Source organism: Bactrocera dorsalis, chromosome 5, assembly GCF_023373825.1.
Source record: "Bactrocera dorsalis isolate Fly_Bdor chromosome 5, ASM2337382v1, whole genome shotgun sequence".
Taxonomy (NCBI): Eukaryota; Metazoa; Arthropoda; class Insecta; order Diptera; family Tephritidae; genus Bactrocera; species Bactrocera dorsalis.
Window position 1 is genome coordinate 4,590,887 of NC_064307.1, and position 21,095 is coordinate 4,611,981.

Here is a 21,095-nt window from a genome sequence, read left to right on the forward strand (position 1 = left end):
ACCGTCTCTATTTTATATTTGTGTGAATATAACTTGGCAAAGCTTTCTTAATCGCTGTGTTCAAGCGCAAAACCATGCTTTTACAAACATTTAGTTGGAAATTTATTTATGAAATTTATTGAGCAGTCTTTTGCTAATATTTATCTGGTGTGGTATAGTTTTGGAATAACTCCAACTTTTTGCAATTTTGTGATTCGATAAAAAAATATGAGCGAACGCAAATATTTATTCAACATTTATCTTATCAAAAACTGTTTTTTTGTGTTATTTCAGGCGGGTATAACGCGCTGCAACATAGACGAATCGATCGATTCCACCAACTCCAGTTCAACGTGCCCCAGCCCCATGGTGTATCAGCGCGATGAAGCGCATTTACTGCAGCAAAGTAAGCGAACACGTTCAAACAGTTTGGTGTGCAATATATTGCATGAACTATTTTTTTATCTCCACATTTAGGTTATATGCGCATTTTTTATTGAAAGCGAAATTTGTATTGTGCAATTGCTATGAAATAAATGTTTACGCTGTATTTATATATATTATTTGATTTCTAATTGATTTTAACAAATATTGATATTTGAGAATCCGCTTTTTCATGATGTTTGATTCGCAACAAACATAGTTTAATTTTTTGTTTAGAATTTTGGTGATTAAAATCAAAAATACTGTAAAATAGAACACTTTTTTGATCGGCCTTTATATTTTGGTAGCTTAGGAACGTTTTATTTCAAATAACTTTAACAACTGTCGTGTTGTAGTAATAAAATAAAAGTCTAGAACCAGAAAGAATTCATACACATTTTCACAGACTAAAATCAATTTCCCAGTTTTCTTCCAATTTGTTTGCTAAGCACGCATGCGTAGCTAAAGGATGTGCAGCCTTAACTAATTCACAACTTTAGTGGAAGATGGAATACTTGTATCCTCATAACAATATGCCATTGTTTAGCATATTTCCCAAGACAACTATTGTAGTTGCGTCAGCAGCTGCCTTAACTCATATGAATATACATACAATATTTCTGAAAATGCTGTCAGGAAACCTCGCACATGCAAACACACATCTAAGTTAGGGCTTATTTCAGCATTTGCATGCATTTCCCTTCTGTTTACCTACCGTTTGCCGGATTTTTGCTTTGTTGGTGTTTTAATAACAAATTAAGGTAGCATTTTATGATTGAATTTTAATAAACTTAATTCTATTGCAAAGGAAGTGCTGACAGCCACACACACTTTGCTTTGCTGTACAGTGTAAATTATAGTGATTAGCTTGGTAGTTTTGAGAAAATTAAAATTCCTCACAGCAGACGTAGTTAATAGTGACAAGAGGCTTTAGGAAGAGCTTATCATCCTTTTCAAGGATGCTACTGAATGTTTCACATGTCATTGTTATTAGTTTTCAGGATATAAGCACACAGCATACTTGAAAATCATTTTAGATTTATGCTTTGGTCCAGCTTAACTGCTAAAATTTTACATAGAGCAGTAAGTGCAATATTAGGCTATGGTGCAAGTCTCCAATGGCAAATTCGTGTATTGAATGTTAAACAAATGCACACACGAAATTGCCCTGCACTGCTTGCCAAAAATTTGCACGTTTGCCTTTTCGGCATTTGCCCGAGATTGCTTGCGAGTGTGCACTTGCAGTTCGAAGTAATCCGTGCTGCAGGGCGTATACGTAATCATATTTCCAAATGCTCTTTCTCTTTGCATTTACTTGGATTACTGTGGGAGTATCAGTTTTTCATTTGGATTAGTGCTGATTTCCTTATATTCTTGCAATGTTGTTGCATTCGAAGAAAGTGTTGAGTTTAATCATAGCCTTAAAAGTCGAGGAAATTAAAAAGGTGACCATTATGGTTTCCACTGGCAGGATTGATGGCAAATTATTGAACGATCGCAATTAAAATCAAGTGTTATAGTTGTGGTATTAAGTGCTGGAAAAACTATTCAATAAAAGATTAGATTTTTATAATGTTAATGCCATAATAGAATAATTTGAAGGCCATGTTTTTCTTCAAAAAAAAGAAATAAATAATAATAAATTGGAAAAATTGAAAATTGTTCGCTACGACTCAAAATAAATCCTTACAGGTTTTGCAGCTGCTGTAAGGTTTCTAGTTTTCTCAACTTTATATAAGGTTTGCTTAGTTTTTAAATATAATTTGTTTCTTTGATTCTTGAACTTGTTGAATGTTGTGGAGGTGATATTATACTGTGTCCACTTGAAATTTTCCAACGGTCTTTTTAGATAAAATTATCAAAGACATACATTTTTTGATAATATTAAATGTTTTAAGCCACTCTGAAGAGTAGGGTTTTCTACAAAAGAACGATTTATTTCTTTGGAAAGCTACCAAACATTTTCATTCATCTATAAGTATGTATGTCTAATACCTGTTTTTGTCTGTAATTTAAGCAGAATAGTTTTCTCAACGCCAGAAAGTTTTTTCCGAGACCCTCCTGGAGATCGGCTCTGGTAATCCAAAATTTTTGGAAACAAATCGTTTGTTTTTGAAGTAAATTAAATTCTGTAAGGATCTATGAGGTGGTTATAAAATGATGTGCACACTGTGGCTGTCAGCAGGATAAGAGAGCTGCTCGTATGATGCGTAGTCCTATGTAGTAATAACCGCGGGCGTCCTCAAGCCTAACGGTTAACTATGTATTCCTTGTTTCGTTTTTTGTCGTATTCGTTTCAGCGTTGCTTGTAAGCCAGGCGCAGCTGACTTGCTGAATTGCTGACATGATGTTGCCATGTTGTATTAAACGTTGACATGTAATATTATAATATATTGTGGCTCGACCCGCAATCTACATTTTTCTATTAAATAAAAGGCCTCTACGAAAAGCACGCGATTTATCTGACTCGAAAGATACAACCCCCTAAATTGGTTGCATAATACTACTTGATGGTTTCGGATTAAATAGTTTGTAAATATAATACTTTTTAGTTTTTAAAAATTACAAATAATTAAAAAAATATTACTGCTTGAATTGAAAGAAAAACAACTTTAGCCTAAATGTAGTCAACGTTTTCTTAGATTATTTAAATATTTTCGACAACAGCGATTTAAGAACGAATACCCAGACTAAAGAAATTTTGAGAAGAACAAGTTCAAGTTTGTCGCATACGAATATATTATACCTGGGTTCAGTTATATTTCAAAGTTGTACGCAGTTTTCTTTAAGGTAGTTACTTTGATGAAATTTCTTAGCTTACTTGTGATTTCTTCGTAATTACGAAAGTGCTCGTTGTAAGTATTGAAAAAGTTGCTAAGCTTTTCTGTGGTAAATTTCAGTAGAACTCCATCTGATTTACGAAAGCGAATAAACGTATAAGACTTGTTCCAAATTGCCTTTGTGGCTAAAATTACACGCGTATTCCGGATATGCAAACATACGCGAAAGTAGAAAGTTTGAAGTGCATCGCTAACTCGAATTTACATTTGAATTTGCTCAAGTATACAGCCATCCAAACACTTTTCGAACAAACGTCTAGTGTCCTGAATATAGATTTAGTTAACACATACCGTACACGCATATATCTATATCCACTAATGTTTTCTAGTTAGTTTGCTTGTCTGTATAGTTGCCACTTCTTTCTCGCTCAACAGATTTCGAATCGATGGATGGACGCAACACAGAGGTGGGCAGCAATGCAAATGGCACCGGTGGCGGCGTGGGCGGCCTCAGTCCGACGATTTCATTTTGGTTTCGTTTGAATCGTGTTATCCTACGCCTTTGTACAACACATCAATTTAAAAATCTACAGGTACGTATTTACACACATACATATGCGCATGTGTGCGGTGCACGTGTGTTTGCATGTAGGGGACGCGTTTGCTCGTCCAACCAATCAACTGTTTACCATGCACTACCGAGACTACTTAGCATGAAAAATATGTAAATTCAAATCGCACGAAGCGAAATGGAAGCGGCGCGTGACCGGAGGAGAGGGAACGGTTGAAGTGCTGCCGGTAATGTGAATGCAAATTGGCAGTTGGCAATTGAGCGTTAATGAATTGTTGTTGTCTGAAGCGGACCCAACAAAATGGAAAATTCAAGTTTTAGGGTCACTTAAATGCATTTTGAAGTTTGTAGTTTAAAAAAGGATTTTTACTAGAAAATATTTATAAAAGGTTATTTGCAATTTTTTTAATATTTCTGAAAGAAATATAAAATCTGCTACTCAACAGAAATTATAACGCAAAAAGTTCCATACATCAGGTATACTCGCATATGCATAACTTTTGCCGACAATTATGGCCACACATACACCAGCTCAAATGCAAATATATTTTCCGCATTGCATACATATATTAACGTCGGTAACATTCTACAAAACCAATTTCCGCAGTGAGCTTATGCTTTCGCCAATGTAATTACATTTCGTTAATGTGTTCACAGCACGTGCTCCGTGAAAGGATAATAGGCCTGCACCGCAACATGTTTACCTTTGCGACCGCAAATGTGTGTGTATTTTCCAGTGGGACTTTCGGGGCACTATTTAACGCTTATAAACATATATTAATGGTGTTAGTGAAATTAGCACGAATTCATAGCAGTAAACTAGGGTCAACTGAAGTGGGCGTTAACGAGCCCTCGATTATATTATAGAAGCCGAAGCTACTTCTGCTACTTGATTATTTGGGGGTACAGATTATGGGCTGAGTGTAAAGCAAAACTGCTCATAATTGCACAACATGTTTTCCAAGTGTACATATGCCGAAATTAGTGGATTTTAGCAGTAAAATCATTTGTGAATCTAATTTCGCTTGGAGCGTACTTGAATGTGTTTAGATATTTTATAGATTGTACACATATTTGATACATGATAGCCTTGGCGAGGTTGATTATGCATAAAAATCTGTTAGTCTTCAGTTTATTTGAAAGTTTAGAATCTTCTTTCTGCTTTTAGATAAATAAAGTATTGCATAAAGTTCTCAAATATGCTTAAAATGTATCTCTAGAACGTCCCAAGAGGCGCCTGAATGAAATTTCATATACTTAGCCTACTCTTTATGGGCTTCAATGATCTTTTCTAGTTTCATATAGTTTAAGAATTCAGAAGCTGAATAATTTTTAGATATCGAAAACTAGATTTTGGCAAAGACAGACCAATTGGTAGACCATTGCTAACAACTTTTAAGTGCAAAAAAAAATTAAATAACAGTGCGATGAAACCTTTTGGAAAACGCAAATAAAATTAGAAAAATGAAATGTAATATATTGGTTAGTCGAAAAAGTATTTTCGTATTTTGTCAGTAGATGTCTTTGCAGTCGTATCTCCATGAAATTTGTGAAGTTAACAGAGACGATGCTATACCAGTTCGTGTAGGATAACAATGGTTCGCTTTCTTGCACTCTGGAAATTTCGAAATTCCGATTGACACTGATGAAAGCTTATACTGTTGGAATAATGTCTCTAGCGGAAAATTGGCAAAAAGTGGTTGACCAAAAAAGAAGTTGAAGTTTGATTAGAAATACGAAAAGACTTTTTCGACTACCCAATAGTATAAGGCCGAGCTAAGGTTAGCAAAAGGAAGGGGAAGAAGTTTGTTGGATTTTCAAGTGATAAATTTTTTTTTTTACAAAATTTCAAAGTTTACTTGAAAAATAACCAATTTTCCCGTCTTTTTCCAATGGATTTCATCATACTATGATTTCTTCTTTTTGTGATGACAAAAAATATTCCCAAAATAATTTTGAAGAATGGATGTAAATTTTGTTTACTCAACTCCGTGCACACAAAAATAGTAACCTCGGTAGCCACATATCCTATACACCTGCAGGCTTTTCTTCATAAATAAACTAGGCTCAATTTCCTTTCAGTCATTTAAGTCATGCTTGAATGCCTAAGCCATTCTTGAATACGTTAAGTTTTTCGCTCTACTTTTCTGAACCATTCTGCAACAGCCTTTGCTCTATTCAATTACTTATCCTTCGCTTCACATAATTTCCCGGCTAGTTTATCTGCAAAGCTGTCTATTCTATTATGTAGTTTTGCAAGTAGCCCGTAGAGCAAATATTTTCCCAAGCGTCTAACTTCATTGCGAAAGTTTAACGCAATTGGCAGTCAGTGGCTTAAGAGGCGGGGGAGGCTGCTGCCGCCAGAAATGTTTTCCGTGTTACTAATTCCGCAACACAATTTTTGCTGCTTCAAACTTTTCCACTTTACGTATTATGCAAGAATGTATGTATGTGTGTGTGCGTGTACCCATTGAGCTCACCGCAGCGCGCACTTTGCTTTCATTGCAGGTGGAAATGCTTTATCAGCGCTACTTTCTGCGCATGAATCAGAGCAACACGACGCACATTCTGGCGTTGCTGCTGGCGTTGATTGTGGCTTTGTCGAGCGCGCAAATCGTCTTCACCACGCTGCAGCTGCGTCGCAACACGACAGGAACAACTTTCGTCAGAACGAACGACACGCGCAACAATGCGGCTAACGGCATGAGCGGCGATGGTGGCAGCCACACTGTTGCTGGTGGCGGTGGCAGTGACGGCGTAGCCATCGGCGTGAGTAATGGCAGCGCGACAGCGGCAACCTCAATTTTAACATTAACGGAAATGGGCAATCACCAGGCGCAACTCTTAAGCCGACATTCGGTTCCAACTGACGCTACGCTGAGCGGGTCCTCAGCGCAGCCGTTGTTCGGGCATGTAATCGTTGGTGATGTTGCTGATGGCTTAGGCACGACAGTGAGAATTAGCGCACAACAATTTGTGGCAAGTGCGGCATTCAAGCAAACTCCAACATTGCCACCAACATTATCATCGGTTACATTACCGCCGTTACGCCCAGCCACCACCATTGCACCGCCTATAACCACGAAATCATCAACTTACCTGCCGTATGCGGCACAAGACTGGCGTGATCCGCAAATTTTCTTCGCACCTCAGCCCCTCAGCGAACGCGCTGCTTATGCAGTCGACCGTCGAAGCAGCTCGGAGTGGTGGCTGCAAGCGCCAGCGGCTTTTAAGCGCCTTAAACGTAAATACCATCAACACAGCCATTGGCCGAAGTTGCATCGCTTCAAGCGTTCCAGGTGAGTACTCATTTATAGCTTGTGCATAATGCAAACTGTTGTTGTTGTTTGCAGTTTTCTAATAGGAATTTGTTAAAGCGAACTTAAGCAAGTGATTTATTTGGTTTGTATAATTTAGTGCTTTGACGCTGTAAGGATTTAGTGTACCTTATTATTCAGTAGCTTTTCAAGTGTCCAAAGAAATTTCGCAGTATTTACGCAGTAAAGATTCGGCGGCTTCAGGGGTAGATGCAATGAAGTCAACTTGGTTTCTTATAGTTTTTTTCCAAGAGTTCGAGATTAGATTTAGATTAAGAATAGTGTGACTATTGGAATCTATCTGCGACTGTATACAACATTTTTTGAGGTTTCAACTCATTTAGATGTTTGGACGAGTTTCTTTTCCCCACTTTCGGTTGCATACGGTGTGTGTATCACCTCTACGAGTGACTGCAACTAAGTTTTCTCATTCATAATTTTACAAAAGTCGTTCTAATGGAATTTATGACCAGACACTGACTTAAACATTCTATGAACTCTTAACGCCAATTCCACTAACAATGCATATATAATATATTCCGTTCTAGACAGAAAAGTTCCCACTACCATAGCAACCGATTGCGCTGACGCTATTAGACCGTCCTTAAGCTCTAAAACGATTTTGTCAAATAAAATAATTCATCACATATAAGAATTTATAGTATTCAATACATATATGATATTTACGCTGCTGAAAATCAGAAGGTATCGCGTTTCTCTTAAAATACCAACATACCGCAATTATATAGAATTTCATCAGCTCACCTTTTACTGAGCAGAGAAGCAGCAACGATTGGATTTCCAACGCGGAGAATTTGACTTTAAAAGCAAATTTATGAGCAACGCGATATGAAAAATCTATTTTTACATTCTCTTTGTTACTCCAACAACAACCGTTGGCATAAAGCGTGGGAGCCCGCGCATAAATTTCCGCGATAAGATTCGAAATGCCGCAGAGACGTCAATAAATATTAGGCGGCAAAAGCAAATTCCAGAAAAGGTTGACATTTAGGGCCGTTAAAAAGAATTAAAGTGAAAAATATGAATAAATTCTATGGTGGCGCAGCAAATAGGAAATGTTGTGGAAAATAAGAACGGAGCAGACAATAATTCAATTTACTTTGACTTGAGTAACTGTGAATAAAAGTAAAAAAAAGGAGAATGCGTATGAAATATGGTCTTGTGCTTGGCTTACAAATCGCTATTGACATATAAACACTATAACCTAATGAAAATGGAATGTATTGGCAATGGAATTGGTTAAATCAAATAGCTGAATAAATTTAAACCTTTAACTGGGTTTAAAATTACGACAAAGTATGCTAAACTGAATATTAAAGTGAGATTATTTCGATCAACCCATCTTCAGTCATCATTGAGTAAAATATTTGTTAGAATAAGATGTGAAATAATGAACTTAATCTTTAATATCTTAACCAGAGACTAGCGAATCGATAAAAGAGCAATGTAATCGTTTGAAAGCAAGCCAACTCTCGCAGGCAGAAAATTATGTCAAAGCCGCTTTGTTATCACTAAAAATGCCAAAATTCAGATGAAAGGCGACGCTTATGGCCCAGACAAGTGTATCAAACACACGCACAAGCTGGGCGTCCAAAAAGCACATATTTGCCTTAACATTGTGTTATAAATACAGATACCCAGCAAAAAATTACAAAAAGGAATGCTGCTTTGATATGATAAGCCGGCCAGAAAAATAAGCAGGCATATTTTGATACTCTTGCAACATGGCGCTAGAGAGCACAATAGTTTTGTTCACATAACGGTTGTACGTATCACTAAAATTAAGCGAGATAGATTTAGGCATAAGTATATAATAAGTATATAATAATGACGGGACCGAATTTCAGCATGGCACCGCCTACTTTTATGTGAAAACACATATCTCGAGACCCGCTCGATCGATTTCTACCAAGCTTTGTACTCCGACAGTTTAATGTTACAATGTGAAAATGTGCGAATCGGACTACAGCCACCACAAATTCCTATATAAAATAATTTTAAATTTCATCTGATTATTTCCTTTCCAGTGAACAAATCAAGAAGATTGTATGAGTAGTTGAATGGGGTCAATATTTTCTTTAGCCTCATATTGTACCTAATATAAAGATTTTCAAACTTCCGAATGACTTTTTATCACGTACTATATATCGGCCTATATGTGATTTGTCGTAATAAAATCGAGAGCGTGTTTTTTTGTGCATTTTGTGTTTAGAATGAATAAAATCGGATGAAAACTTGCTCTAAACCCTATATAACTAACAGCCCTTATGTACATGAAGGTAGTTTCCTGGCTTCAATCCTTGCAAGTTGCTGAAATGAGAATGCACCCGAACTTAGCTCTTACTTACTTGTGATGTTTGTTGTTGTTGTGCATGTCAGTTGGCAAACTAAACGGGTCATAATTTCTTGTGAGAATTAACTTTCTGACATATCACAAGCTTTCTATTTTTCCACACATTCCGCACCAACTCCTGCAGTTCTCGCAACAGCAAGGGAGCACCTTCAATGTCAGACTTTTTCAGGCCTTCGGCTTTGGCTTTCTGTGTATCTGGCTTCATTTCAAAAGTGCTGAATTATTTATTAATGCCTTCTGGACGCTGTGCACGTTTTGAAGTATTGTTTGTTGTTGTTTTAGTACATGAAAGAAAACATACATATTTTTTTAGGACAGTATACTCAATGGCTATTTGCTAAAATTCTTTTTTAATTCCATTTTTCTATATTTTCGTATGGTTTGATTATGATTTCTTAATGATTTGAAAAAATAATAATAAAACCTTATTTTTTTCATCGATTTACTTTTATTTGGCTTTGATTTTCAACAGAATACAAGTTTGTCGGCTCATGAGCTGTTAATATTTCTTAGAAAAAACACATAAGCTTAACTCTTGGCCCTTAAAGTTAGGTTAAAAGGTCGAGCCAAAAGCAAATCCCATTTGGGCAGTTGAGACCGCTGGTCTCTTTGATACCTAAAGTCGTGGACACACTTTTAGCATTTCTAAAATGGGCGTGGAGATGTGTAAAAACTCTGATTTTATTAATTGTTTTGTGACATATGATTCTGATCTACTTTATTTTTTCTTTTACTCAGCTTTCTTCTTGCAACAAATATGTCATGTTATGCAATATAAATGTGTGCAGTTAATTTTATTTATTACTCTATGACAAATGATGCAGTAACTCGTTTATATGCCCTTATATATACACATACATATATTTGTATACTGATATATAAATCTGATTTACGTGCTTGGTGTTCTTTCTTTTCAACCTCGATCAATACAGATTGAAATCACCACATTACAACAACAAACTGCTAGTGGAGCATAACGCAGCGGCAAGTGCGGAGATGGAATATCGACGAGCGACAACGAGGCGAGTGCGAATTATGCGACGCAAGCGAAATCACAGCAATGCTCTGGGAATGCCATGGCATGTGCGGGGCTTCGCGCGGAAACAGGACCCATCATTGCCCGAATATACTAGTTATACGAGACTGATAAAGCGACACGAGCACGCGAGCCGATTAGCTGCGCCCATGAAATACGAGCAACAATTGGCAGCAGGACCTAGTATAAGTGAAGCGACAGCGGAAGTCACAACGAATGACGGTGAGGATTCACTTGACGCTGGAAAAAATAATGAAAAGATTTATACAAACAACCATAACAACAACAATTACAAACAACATATGGCACGTACTGTTGATGAAGTGGAGTATAGCGTGCGCAGCAATGGAAATGTGACAACGACGATGACGACCGGGCACCACGACGCCATAAATGAGCACACGCTGGACAATGCAACCAACACAATTGCGGCGGCAACAACAACTGCTGATGAGGCTATGCTAGCGAATGCTGGTGGTGGCAAACGTATGGCAAATCTGCTAGCTGCGAAAGCTTCATTAGAGCAACGGCAGCAAGTCGAGCCGTCGGCAATGCCCGGTGATGTGGAAGAAATCACAGCTGCGCCCGGAAATGTCGCATACCCCGACTTGCGTCTGTTGTTCGAAACGCTGTCAGCAATTGATGAACGTGTACTGGTCTTCCTTGTGGTGATGACAATTTGTGTGCTGGTCTATGCATGTGAGTACACACTCGTACAAATGTCAATTGGTTGAGGGACCAATAAGCGTGTCACCAGTAAGAAGTGAAAAGTGGTTAGCTCGTTGTGTTGGGTTTGGGGTTGGGTAATGAAAGCTGTGAGGGTCACAAATCAGTTGAAAGCAAATTTCTAAAATGTCGGCTCTTGCTTTTAGCACAAAGCATGTTTTACTGTTATGTAGGATTTGTTGCAAGTAAAGTGAGTTTTTTTGTAGAAGAAAATGCGAAAAATATGCAGGGTTTATAGTATTGTAGCCATGAGGTATAAAATTATGAACGAAACAGTTATATGTCGAGGGAAAGGATAGGTATCTGAGACCTAAGATATATGTATCAATTATTCAAAGTACCTAATACAAATTGAATACAATAGTTACCACAGTAAAAAAAGCTATAATTTCACATATTTTATTACAAAGGTTTATTGTCGTCAATACTTAATCCAATTTTTCATGTTTGCATCAATCATTTTTTGTTATCGGTTCTTTTTGCGCGCTCAGTCCGGGTCAAATTTGATCGCATAGTAGAACTGTATACTACTATGAGCAAAAAATAGAAAGACTCTGTTCGTTCAAAATTTTAAATTTATTCTTCAAAATTTATGTCGTACCCTTCAAAGTAGTGTCGAAACAGTTGTTAAAGTCAATTTCCATAATATCCGGAAATATCGGCCCATAATTCTGGGATCTTTTTACGAATACTCGTAGCTTCCCGCAAACGCCGCATAACTCTCAAATAGTATTCCTTGTTGACAGTTAGGTCGGTCGGAGTGCGTCACACCTCAATAGGGGAAGGAAACTGTCAACATACCTTGATTTTTTGCCGGTTTTGACGTTGTTTATTTTGTCTTCGGCTCACTTTTGCCACGATATTCGACCGATTGATCGTTTCTTTTGGGTCGTAAGCATAGATCCAACACTCATCGGCTTTAATAATACGTTTCGTGACATCCTGGTAGTCGGAAAGCACTGTTTCACAGACGTTAACGCTGTTTTTCAAAGAAGTTTAGTGATTTTGGAATAAACCGTGCTTCCGTTTTTCTTAGGTCGCCAATAAGATCTCTTAATTCTTGATGTTGATGGCCGTACTGGACGTGGTTCGTCGTCAACACGTTCCAGGCCCTCTGTAAATAATTTGTACCAATGAAAAAACCTGCTCTTGGCAAACCATTATCTCCGAAAGCCTTTTCCAACATACTGAACGTTTCGGCACCGGAAATTTGATGCAACTTCTTTGTTGAATAATTTCACTTATGGCAAAAATCGCTGAATGCATTTTATGTACTTCAAAAGGACGAGCATATACTAAACACCATTGACTATTTTGACAGCGACAGTTGGCACAGGTGCCACTGACAGTCAAAGAACCTAGAAAAAAATATTTCAACGAATGGAATTAATTAAAAGTCTTACTATTTTTTGCCCACACTAGTATGTAGCGATATTTCCAAGTAGCCAAAGGAACAAAAAAAAAAAAACTCAGAACTCAAAGGGATTCGAAGAAGTACTCGAAAACTCGAAGTTTTGAAAAACACTCAAAATTACTAAGAATTTTCTTATATATTTTATGAAATTTCTTCAAAGTAAGTAACGTAGTACTAGACTCGGATATATAATAGTTAAGTTATAGTATGCAGTTCCATATAAATCAATAATTCTGGAATAATTACGTCCACTTTCATATTTGAAATGGTCAATAGTACTAATAGATTTCCGTAGAAAGTTTCATTTCCATTTTGCGTGCAACTTGTGGAACCCTTAACTCAATTCATGCGAACTCAATTAAATCATATGGAAAATTTTATTGTGCAATATTATTTGTTTATTTATTTCAATTTAATTTCTATTTGCCATCTGCTGCAGCACTATTGTGCATACTCTCGAAACCGGCAATGAATGAGATCTTCCTGGTGCTGGTGTCTTATGTAATTGTGGGCACATTTGTTGCCATCGAAATCGCCGTCGGCTATGCGACGTTGCCAAGGTGAGTATATGAATATTGAACATCGATTGCCTTGTCACAAATGATGCTTCCGTTATGTGTGCCGATCGTGGGCGCATATGTTTATTTGTATGGATTTATGTGTGAAGTGCACATTTATAAGTGTGGATTTGTTTTGTTGCTATAAATAGTACACACATTTGATTTTCTTGTTCGTGTTCAGCTTATGAGCACTTTTGTACTCACTGTAATTGAAACGTGGGCGGAGTTTGTGAGCATAATAAGCTGCTGATTGCGCTTGGTTGCATTTAATATGTTTCAGTGCTGATATTGTTTGCAGCGAGTCTACAGAACTTCAAGCTATAGCGCAAATTGCAAGTTAATAGGCAGCAACGCTATGCATTTCAGCTATTAAATTTCATAGATTTATGCAATGCCTCATTAGAATACGAGTATAATTGGTGTAATATGCATTTCTGTTATGAAGTTAGATGCATTTCAAGTTAAGCGCGCCGAATTGGCGTATTTGTACGCTAAAAGCTTATCTGATTGAGATTTGGTTTTGAATTTTACTTAAATTAAATCATTTAAGTACGAAACAAAAAAAAAATAATTAATTCCATTACAAATGCTAAAACTTTATTAAATACTTCATAAGTATGCCGAATTACTTAATTTTTTTGGTTAAAAAAAAGTATTGTGTTGCTGATATGAAAAATAGATGTATATAAATTTGAATATAATTAATTTATTTCATAAGCAATTTAAAATATTTTAATTGCGTCATATATGTATGCATAGTCAACTTTTTCATTTTCATTTGCAAGGAGATTATTAAATGTTATAAATTTTTATTTGCTTTATTCTGATTATACCCTGAACAGGGCATATTAAGTTCGGATGAAGTTTGTAACACCCAAAACAAAACTTTATAGTCCTTATCAGGTGTATGTATATATAAATAATCAGAGTGATAAGCTGCGTCGATTTAGGCATGTCTTTCTGTCTGTATGTATGTACGAACTATTCCATTAGTCATTGAGATATTGATCTGAAAGTTTGGATACGTCCTTTTCTTCTCAAAAAAAATTTGGCAGTGGAAAACTTTCTTAATTAACGAGTTATCTTCCTTAAATTTGGCTCGGCTTATTGCTCAATATCACGATACAACCTTCCAAAGAAATTGTTAAGATCGGAGCACTATAGCGTATAGCTGATATACAAAATGACCGGATCTGTTCATACATTTTTATGCTATAAGAAATGTCCATATGAGGGGTATTAAAGTCACATTGCAGCCGAACTTAATGTTTTATTTTTTGCTTGTAATATGAAATTCATGCACAGCCATGTTGTTGACATTAATTAGCGCATTTTATTTGCACTTACATTTTAAGCATTTCATAATACATTTATGCTTTGTCTAATTAATAGCTGTGATTTCTTGTTCGAAAGCAAAAACACGCGCAAATGAAATCCCTCGCACGAAAACAATTTGGTTTACAATTTTTTGTTGTTAAAAACTCGCTCTAAAGCGCATTGTTTTTCCAAAGCGCATAACAAAAGTACTGACACCCGTGGAGTATACGCAACATGCGCTGCTTGTTGATCATATATATGAATTACATGTATTGGAGTATGTATGACTTGCATACGCTCACTCTGTAATGCATAAAAACCACACACACACCAATAAATATACAAGCATACTTCATTAAATTATTATTTCTTGCGCAATACCCCAGGAGTCTCTATTTATCTCACTTATTTCTTTATATTTGTGTGTGTCTGTATGCGTTTGCTTATGTTTTCCCCTCTGTTTTGCAGCAAGTCGTACAATGGCAGTTCCTGTTGTGTTGTCTTCATCTACATGACGTACACAATGTTGCCGCTGCGTCTGCGTGAGGCCCTCATCGGCGGCATCGTGTTGTCGTGCATGCACATCTACACCAGTCTGCGCTACACAGAAGCGACGATTCATTGGCAGGAGGTGAGTTGCAACGCACACATGCACATGCATACTAATATTACTTTACGCTAAAATATATATATATATATACATATACACACTTATCATAATAATAAAGTAATATTGCAGTATTGAAGAGAGTGCAGTCAATTTGTTGATGTAGTTTATTATTTCGCAAGAATGCGACAACGCACACACAGCCAGTTACCTCACTCTAGAAGTGGGTATATGAGCAATGAGTGAAAATTTTTCTATTTAATGAAGTTCCCTCGCTCCGAGAAAGCAACAGGCACACATCTGCTTCTTCTTCTTCTTATTTCAATGGCTTTGCAGTGGCTTAGTTGTTTTGTGCGGTTGTTGCACATCGCATGACTTCTGGGTTGTTTGTCTCTGTCGCTGTTGAGAAATGTCGCAATGCGATCGCTGCAGGATGAGTCGTTATGTTTGCGCGTGGAATTTTTGTCGCTAGAAAAATATGTTGGAAGACGACAGATTAAGTTGATGATATTCACTGCAGTGCAGCGTGTTTATAGTGGAGTGTGTTCTTATATATGATTACAAGAGCTTATTACCATATACTTTACGTTTGGTTGGTGGGGATGACTGGCGCTTAGAATGCAAATCCTTGAATAATTTAAACAGGGTAAATTTTTCTTTTTAAATATTTTTAGACCATCTTCATATTAAATAAAATGCTTGTATGTTGAATGGGAGCACTTTGCTAGCTTCTTTGAGTTATGATAGAAGGTGTCATCCGATCGTAGCAAGTTATATATTGCAGCAAGCCATTTCCACAAATTTGATCTAAACTGACGAAAAAACTACATTTTCAGGTCTCTTGCCAAAAATCTTTATTATCGCCCTCAAAATAGGCCTCTGAGCTAACACAAGCACCCTAACGCTTATTTAAATTTTCCTTACACTTGCTATAAGCCTCGTTTGGAATAACTTTCCGTGTCAGTGTCTTCAGAGAATTTTGATATTTTTGGTTTCGAATTATCACTATATTGTTGGACAGTTTTGACGTCATAATCATAAACCAACATCTAGTCAACAGTAATTCAGTATTTCATGAAAGTAGGGTTACGTTGTCAAGCAACTATTTGCAACTCGACGTTGTTTTTTGCAAAAAATTCAGGTCTTTTGGTATGAGTCTGGCATGGACAAGTTTTATACTCAAAACGATAACCAAAATGAGTTGGGTCGGTTCATAAGAGACATTGAGATCCTTTGCTATCTCTGTAATGTCAATACGGCTATTTATAAGCGCTGTTTCAAATCTTCGAATACTACGTGACCTTCACTGTTGCTTAAATGGTCCAATCCGAATCAAATTTGATCAGATGTCATTAGCTGCTTCCTCAAATTATACCTTGAATTATTTAAATATCCATAAAGATCGTATTATTATTCGTAATTTTGTTTCAAAGAAACGTTTTGGTGAACATTGGAGATTATAATTCGACATAATTGGTTCTATGATAAAATTCAGTGTATACTTCCAGGCTCCTCTATTTTACATTTAGTGAAAACGGATTTAATACAAGGGTCGTTCAAAAGTAAGCAGGACATTTTGAATCTAGCGCTCCCTGGTGGCACCATCTATATGTCGACTGGTGCGTTAGAATCTTCTATCTTTATCGATTGTCCAGTGAGAGTTTGATGATATTTCGAACAAAGAGCCAACATTAAATTTTTTTTGAAATTGGTAAAACTTTTACCGAAATGTTTCAATTGATGAAATAAGTTTTTGGCGATGATTGCCTATCCCGTAGCAGAGTGCACTAGTGGTATCAACGTTTTCAAAGTGGTCGTGAGGACATAAATGACGATCAACATGTGGGCCAATCGGAATCCGTGATCACCGGAAATTTTGACCAAACATTTGGGCTTACGAAAGGTGTGTGCACCGTTTGTTCCGCACAAAGTGACTGGCGACGAAAAATTGCTCGCATCGATCGGCGCTAATGAGCGATTATTTGACCAAAAATCACATTTTAACCATTAACCACTCTCCGTATTCTCCTGATATGGCACCGTGTGACTTCTTCCACTTAGGAAAAATGCATTTGCCCATTCAAAAGGGTGCCACCGGCATGATGGCGGCCATATCGGCCAAGGAGCGAAAACACTTGTTCGACATGATTTTGGACCGAGCAAAAAGCTGTATTGAAGCAGAAGGAGACTATTTTGAATAAAATAAATTGATTTTGCCGAAAAAATCATTTTTTCTGTTTTTTTTTTTAAGTCCTGTTTACTTTGGAACGCACCTTGTATATGAATCGTTTTAATATATAATATAATTTCTGTATTGTATGTTATTTCTTATTTAAAATTAATACTATTTTCAGTAAAAATTTTCGTGAATGAAAATAACAATTTTAATATGATTTAATTAAATAACTTGTTAAGTATATACAGGTGCGAGTTCTTTACAAATGTTATTTGTTCATTTTAATTACACAGAAAATGCTTTTGAAAATATGTACTTACATTAGGGTGGTGCTAGTAAGCTTAAGATTTATAGAACAATTAAATTGGTTGGATAAATTTTGATGTTGACTTTGGGGCTTTAGCAAGCAACTTATGCTTGGTATGCCAATGTTTACGAAAAATGTAAAAAAAAAAATTAAAAATATTTTTTTTACTAATAACGAAATAGCAATTTCATGTGAAGCTTCATCCTAAATGTAAGCAAGAAATCTTAATATTGCTTTAAACAAACTAAGTCAAAAAAGAACATAAAAAGGTTACTTGTATTTTTTACATAATCGTTGAATCCAAATAAGGCCGGATTAATTTTAATTTACAAGTATGATGTGATACACTAAGAGAAAATTACCATAAAAATTCACCCTATTTAATTTTTGCACGCTCTAGTATTTGTATTGTACGTGTGCAAATGAGCTTGTCTGTTTAAAAATATTTAACAGCAAACTCAAATATTCAGTTTGCATTTTAATAATGTAATAAAGGCATACAACCGCAGTCAGTCAATAGCAAAAAATTCACTTACATAAAAAACCGTGTTATTTTTCCATTGATTTAAAATGTTCTGCACAAATGTGTACGTACAATTACATATTCGTACATTATACGTTTATATATATACAATTATATACATATATATGTATAGATATAGATGCATATATTGATATACTAGTATATGCTCTGATTCCTGCCAACTTCATTGACTTAAATCAATCAGCTGTGAATGTAATTGAAAATTCTATATTAAACGCATTTGCAGGTTTTGCATGGTAGGTATTTATATACACAGGTATTAACGGTTGTTTGCGAAATGCTGTTATAATGCCTGCATAAGTTGTAGGAATTAGCACACGAGCAATGTTGTGTTGGCCGCAACAATACAAAAATATTTTCCATTTTCAGGGCATGCAACTTTGGATGAAAGAACATTAAATGTTTAAAAATATTACGTGCGCTCGTACGACGAATATAAAAACAATATACACAGTTAAAGGTTAAACCTGTAAAACAATTATGATTAAAAACCTTAATCAAATTAGTGCATCAATTGCATTTCGAATGATTCTATGGCGATTATGTGGAAATGCGAATATAGAAACAATTTTGTGAGAATAATTTTTTTTATTTCGAAAACGATTTTAATTAATTTTAACAGACATTTATTTGACAACTTTTGTTGTAAATTATCCAATAGAATATTTATTATTAATAAATTAAATAATGGATTTGATGGATTTTTAAATTTCTTCTTTATGAAAAAAAAGCAAGTATACCTTCTGTAGAGCTTTACTAGAGAAACGAGTTTTCGTTTTTTTTGTTTAAATTTCAAACCGTTCTCCATGTTATTATGGAATCCAACTACCGTTCAAGTTGATTTTAAGCATTTTTTCTAGTTGTTTGTTCGATTCACAGCTTTTCATAGTCTGGCGAATTACAGATAACTACAATATATTTAAAATTATATGATATTTTTCATCAGTTAAACAGGGTTTGTCTGTAAAGTAATAGAACTGATCTTCTTCCGCCTGTAGATCAGTTGTCTCAAAGCACCTGGAGAGTCAGGGCAAACATTTTCGCGCGACGTATTTCTGTGAGTAGTGCTAGCCGAAAATGCAGCGTTCGTTAGAGCAGCGGTATGCGATTAAATTCTGTTTGAAACTCGGTAAATCTGCGACAGAGACGTTTGATATGATTAAGCAGGCTTATGTTGCTTTGGCAAGTTCCGGTGAAGACCGGAAGAATGAGCAAAACCAAAGTGAAAATGATGTTAATTGTCTTTTTTGACATCAAAGGCATCGTTCAACATGAATTTATTCCTCCTGTACAAACCGTCAATGCCAAGTTTTACGTGGATGTCCTCGAGAGACTCAAAGAAAGGATGAATCGGGTCCGACAAGCCATGGCAGCCGATTGGAAGTTGCACCAGAATGTCGCCGCGGTTCACACTGTGTTTCTTGTGAACAACTACCAAACCAAGGCCGACATCCCAACGCTTCCGCAGCCACCCACTGTTTTTTGTTTCCTTGCCTGAAAAGGTCGATGAAAGTCAAGCATTTTGACACGATCTAGAGGATCCTAGCAGTATGCACCTCGGCTCTCAAGGTTATTCCGCAGAATGCCTTCCATGACGCCTTCAATGCTTGGAAATCGCGCTGCATCGACGCCGCATTTAATGATTGCTTATATCTTAGCAGAGGGGATATAAATGACGATCAACATATGGGCCAATCAAAATCCGTGATTACCGGAAACTCCATCGAAACTGTACCTGAATTCTACAAACATCAGCCGAAATCATCATTGAAATTCATGAAAATGGAATTGAACATCGACTTATCGCATTTTGACTGAACATTTTGGCTTACGAAAGGTGTGTACACGGTTTCTTCCGCACAAATTGACTCACGACCTAACATTCAGAATCCAACAATCGAAGGACGATTATTTGATGATATGGCACCGTGCAACTTCTTCGATCGACCGACCGTTGATATTTTATACATAATCGTAACTGTTATATGATTGTATGCAATATATACATATACATTATGTAAGGGAGTAATTCCACTTAAAAGCGTTCGGAAAATTACTCTGCGGAGCGAGAAAGAATATTCTTATTTGATTTTACGCCCAACTTTTAGCCTTTCCGTCTGATTGTTTGCTTTCAGTATTTAGACTTTTGGTTCAAATATGTTGTGGTTTTACTAATTGTTTGCCGGTTCAGAGGACCTAAACATGTTCAAGAAACTTAAAGCAGTGCGCTAATTGAACAAATTGTGGAGAAAAAGCAATATTTGTATGAAAGATAGAAAATCTTCTGAATCCAGTTATTGACCCATAAGTGTACACACCCTTCGAGACATCCGAAATGACTATGAAAATACTAAAAATAAGATTCGTTTTCGTAAAATCCTAGAACTTTCAATGTGTAGAGTAGTTCACACACATACGTACATAAAACGAAAGCACTCAGTGAATCTTCCAGTACTCAAACAAGTAAGCTACACAAGAAAAGAATAAGTGCAGGGAGCCATTCAATTTGCTGGCGGCAAGAACAGATGTACAACAATGGAAACTGACAGGAAATTACAATAAGCACGGTAAAATCTGTTAAACGAGCACTACGTGAAGCAGCAATATGTATAAACGAGTACATACATATTGTATATTACATACGACTGCACCAAAGGATGCGCCATGTACTTCTGAAGAATGCTGCAAACACTTGTAGTTCATGCATAAGACTAACTTAATAGGTCTCTGGTTGTGGACACAAAAAACGAGCATACACACACATATGGACATAGATACTGAACTCACGTGTAAAAGCGACAAATACTCCGCCACAAATAAACCAACGCTTTCACTTACGATTGCAATTTCTTGTGGCGTGCCACATGCATGGCTTGCGTTCACAAGGCAATTGTGTTTGCCTCTCTTCACCACAAACATGTGTCCGCTCACACACACACACACCTACAATACAAAATGTGTGCA

At 36.3% G+C, this 21,095-nt stretch overlaps 1 protein-coding gene across 3 annotated transcripts in view; it reads left to right on the forward strand.

Moving 5' to 3' along the window:
• The window catches only part of LOC105226517 (uncharacterized), a 102,792-nt gene that overhangs the window by 34,774 nt on the left and 46,923 nt on the right, over positions 1–21,095 (forward strand). For all 3 annotated transcript variants that reach the window (XM_049459381.1, XM_049459380.1, XM_049459379.1), the window contains exons 4-9: positions 274–385; positions 3,618–3,775; positions 6,262–7,052; positions 10,377–11,179; positions 13,060–13,180; positions 14,966–15,128. In XM_049459381.1, the coding sequence (XP_049315338.1) occupies positions 274–385; positions 3,618–3,775; positions 6,262–7,052; positions 10,377–11,179; positions 13,060–13,180; positions 14,966–15,128 (2,148 nt within the window). The remainder of the gene's footprint in view (positions 1–273; positions 386–3,617; positions 3,776–6,261; positions 7,053–10,376; positions 11,180–13,059; positions 13,181–14,965; positions 15,129–21,095) is intronic.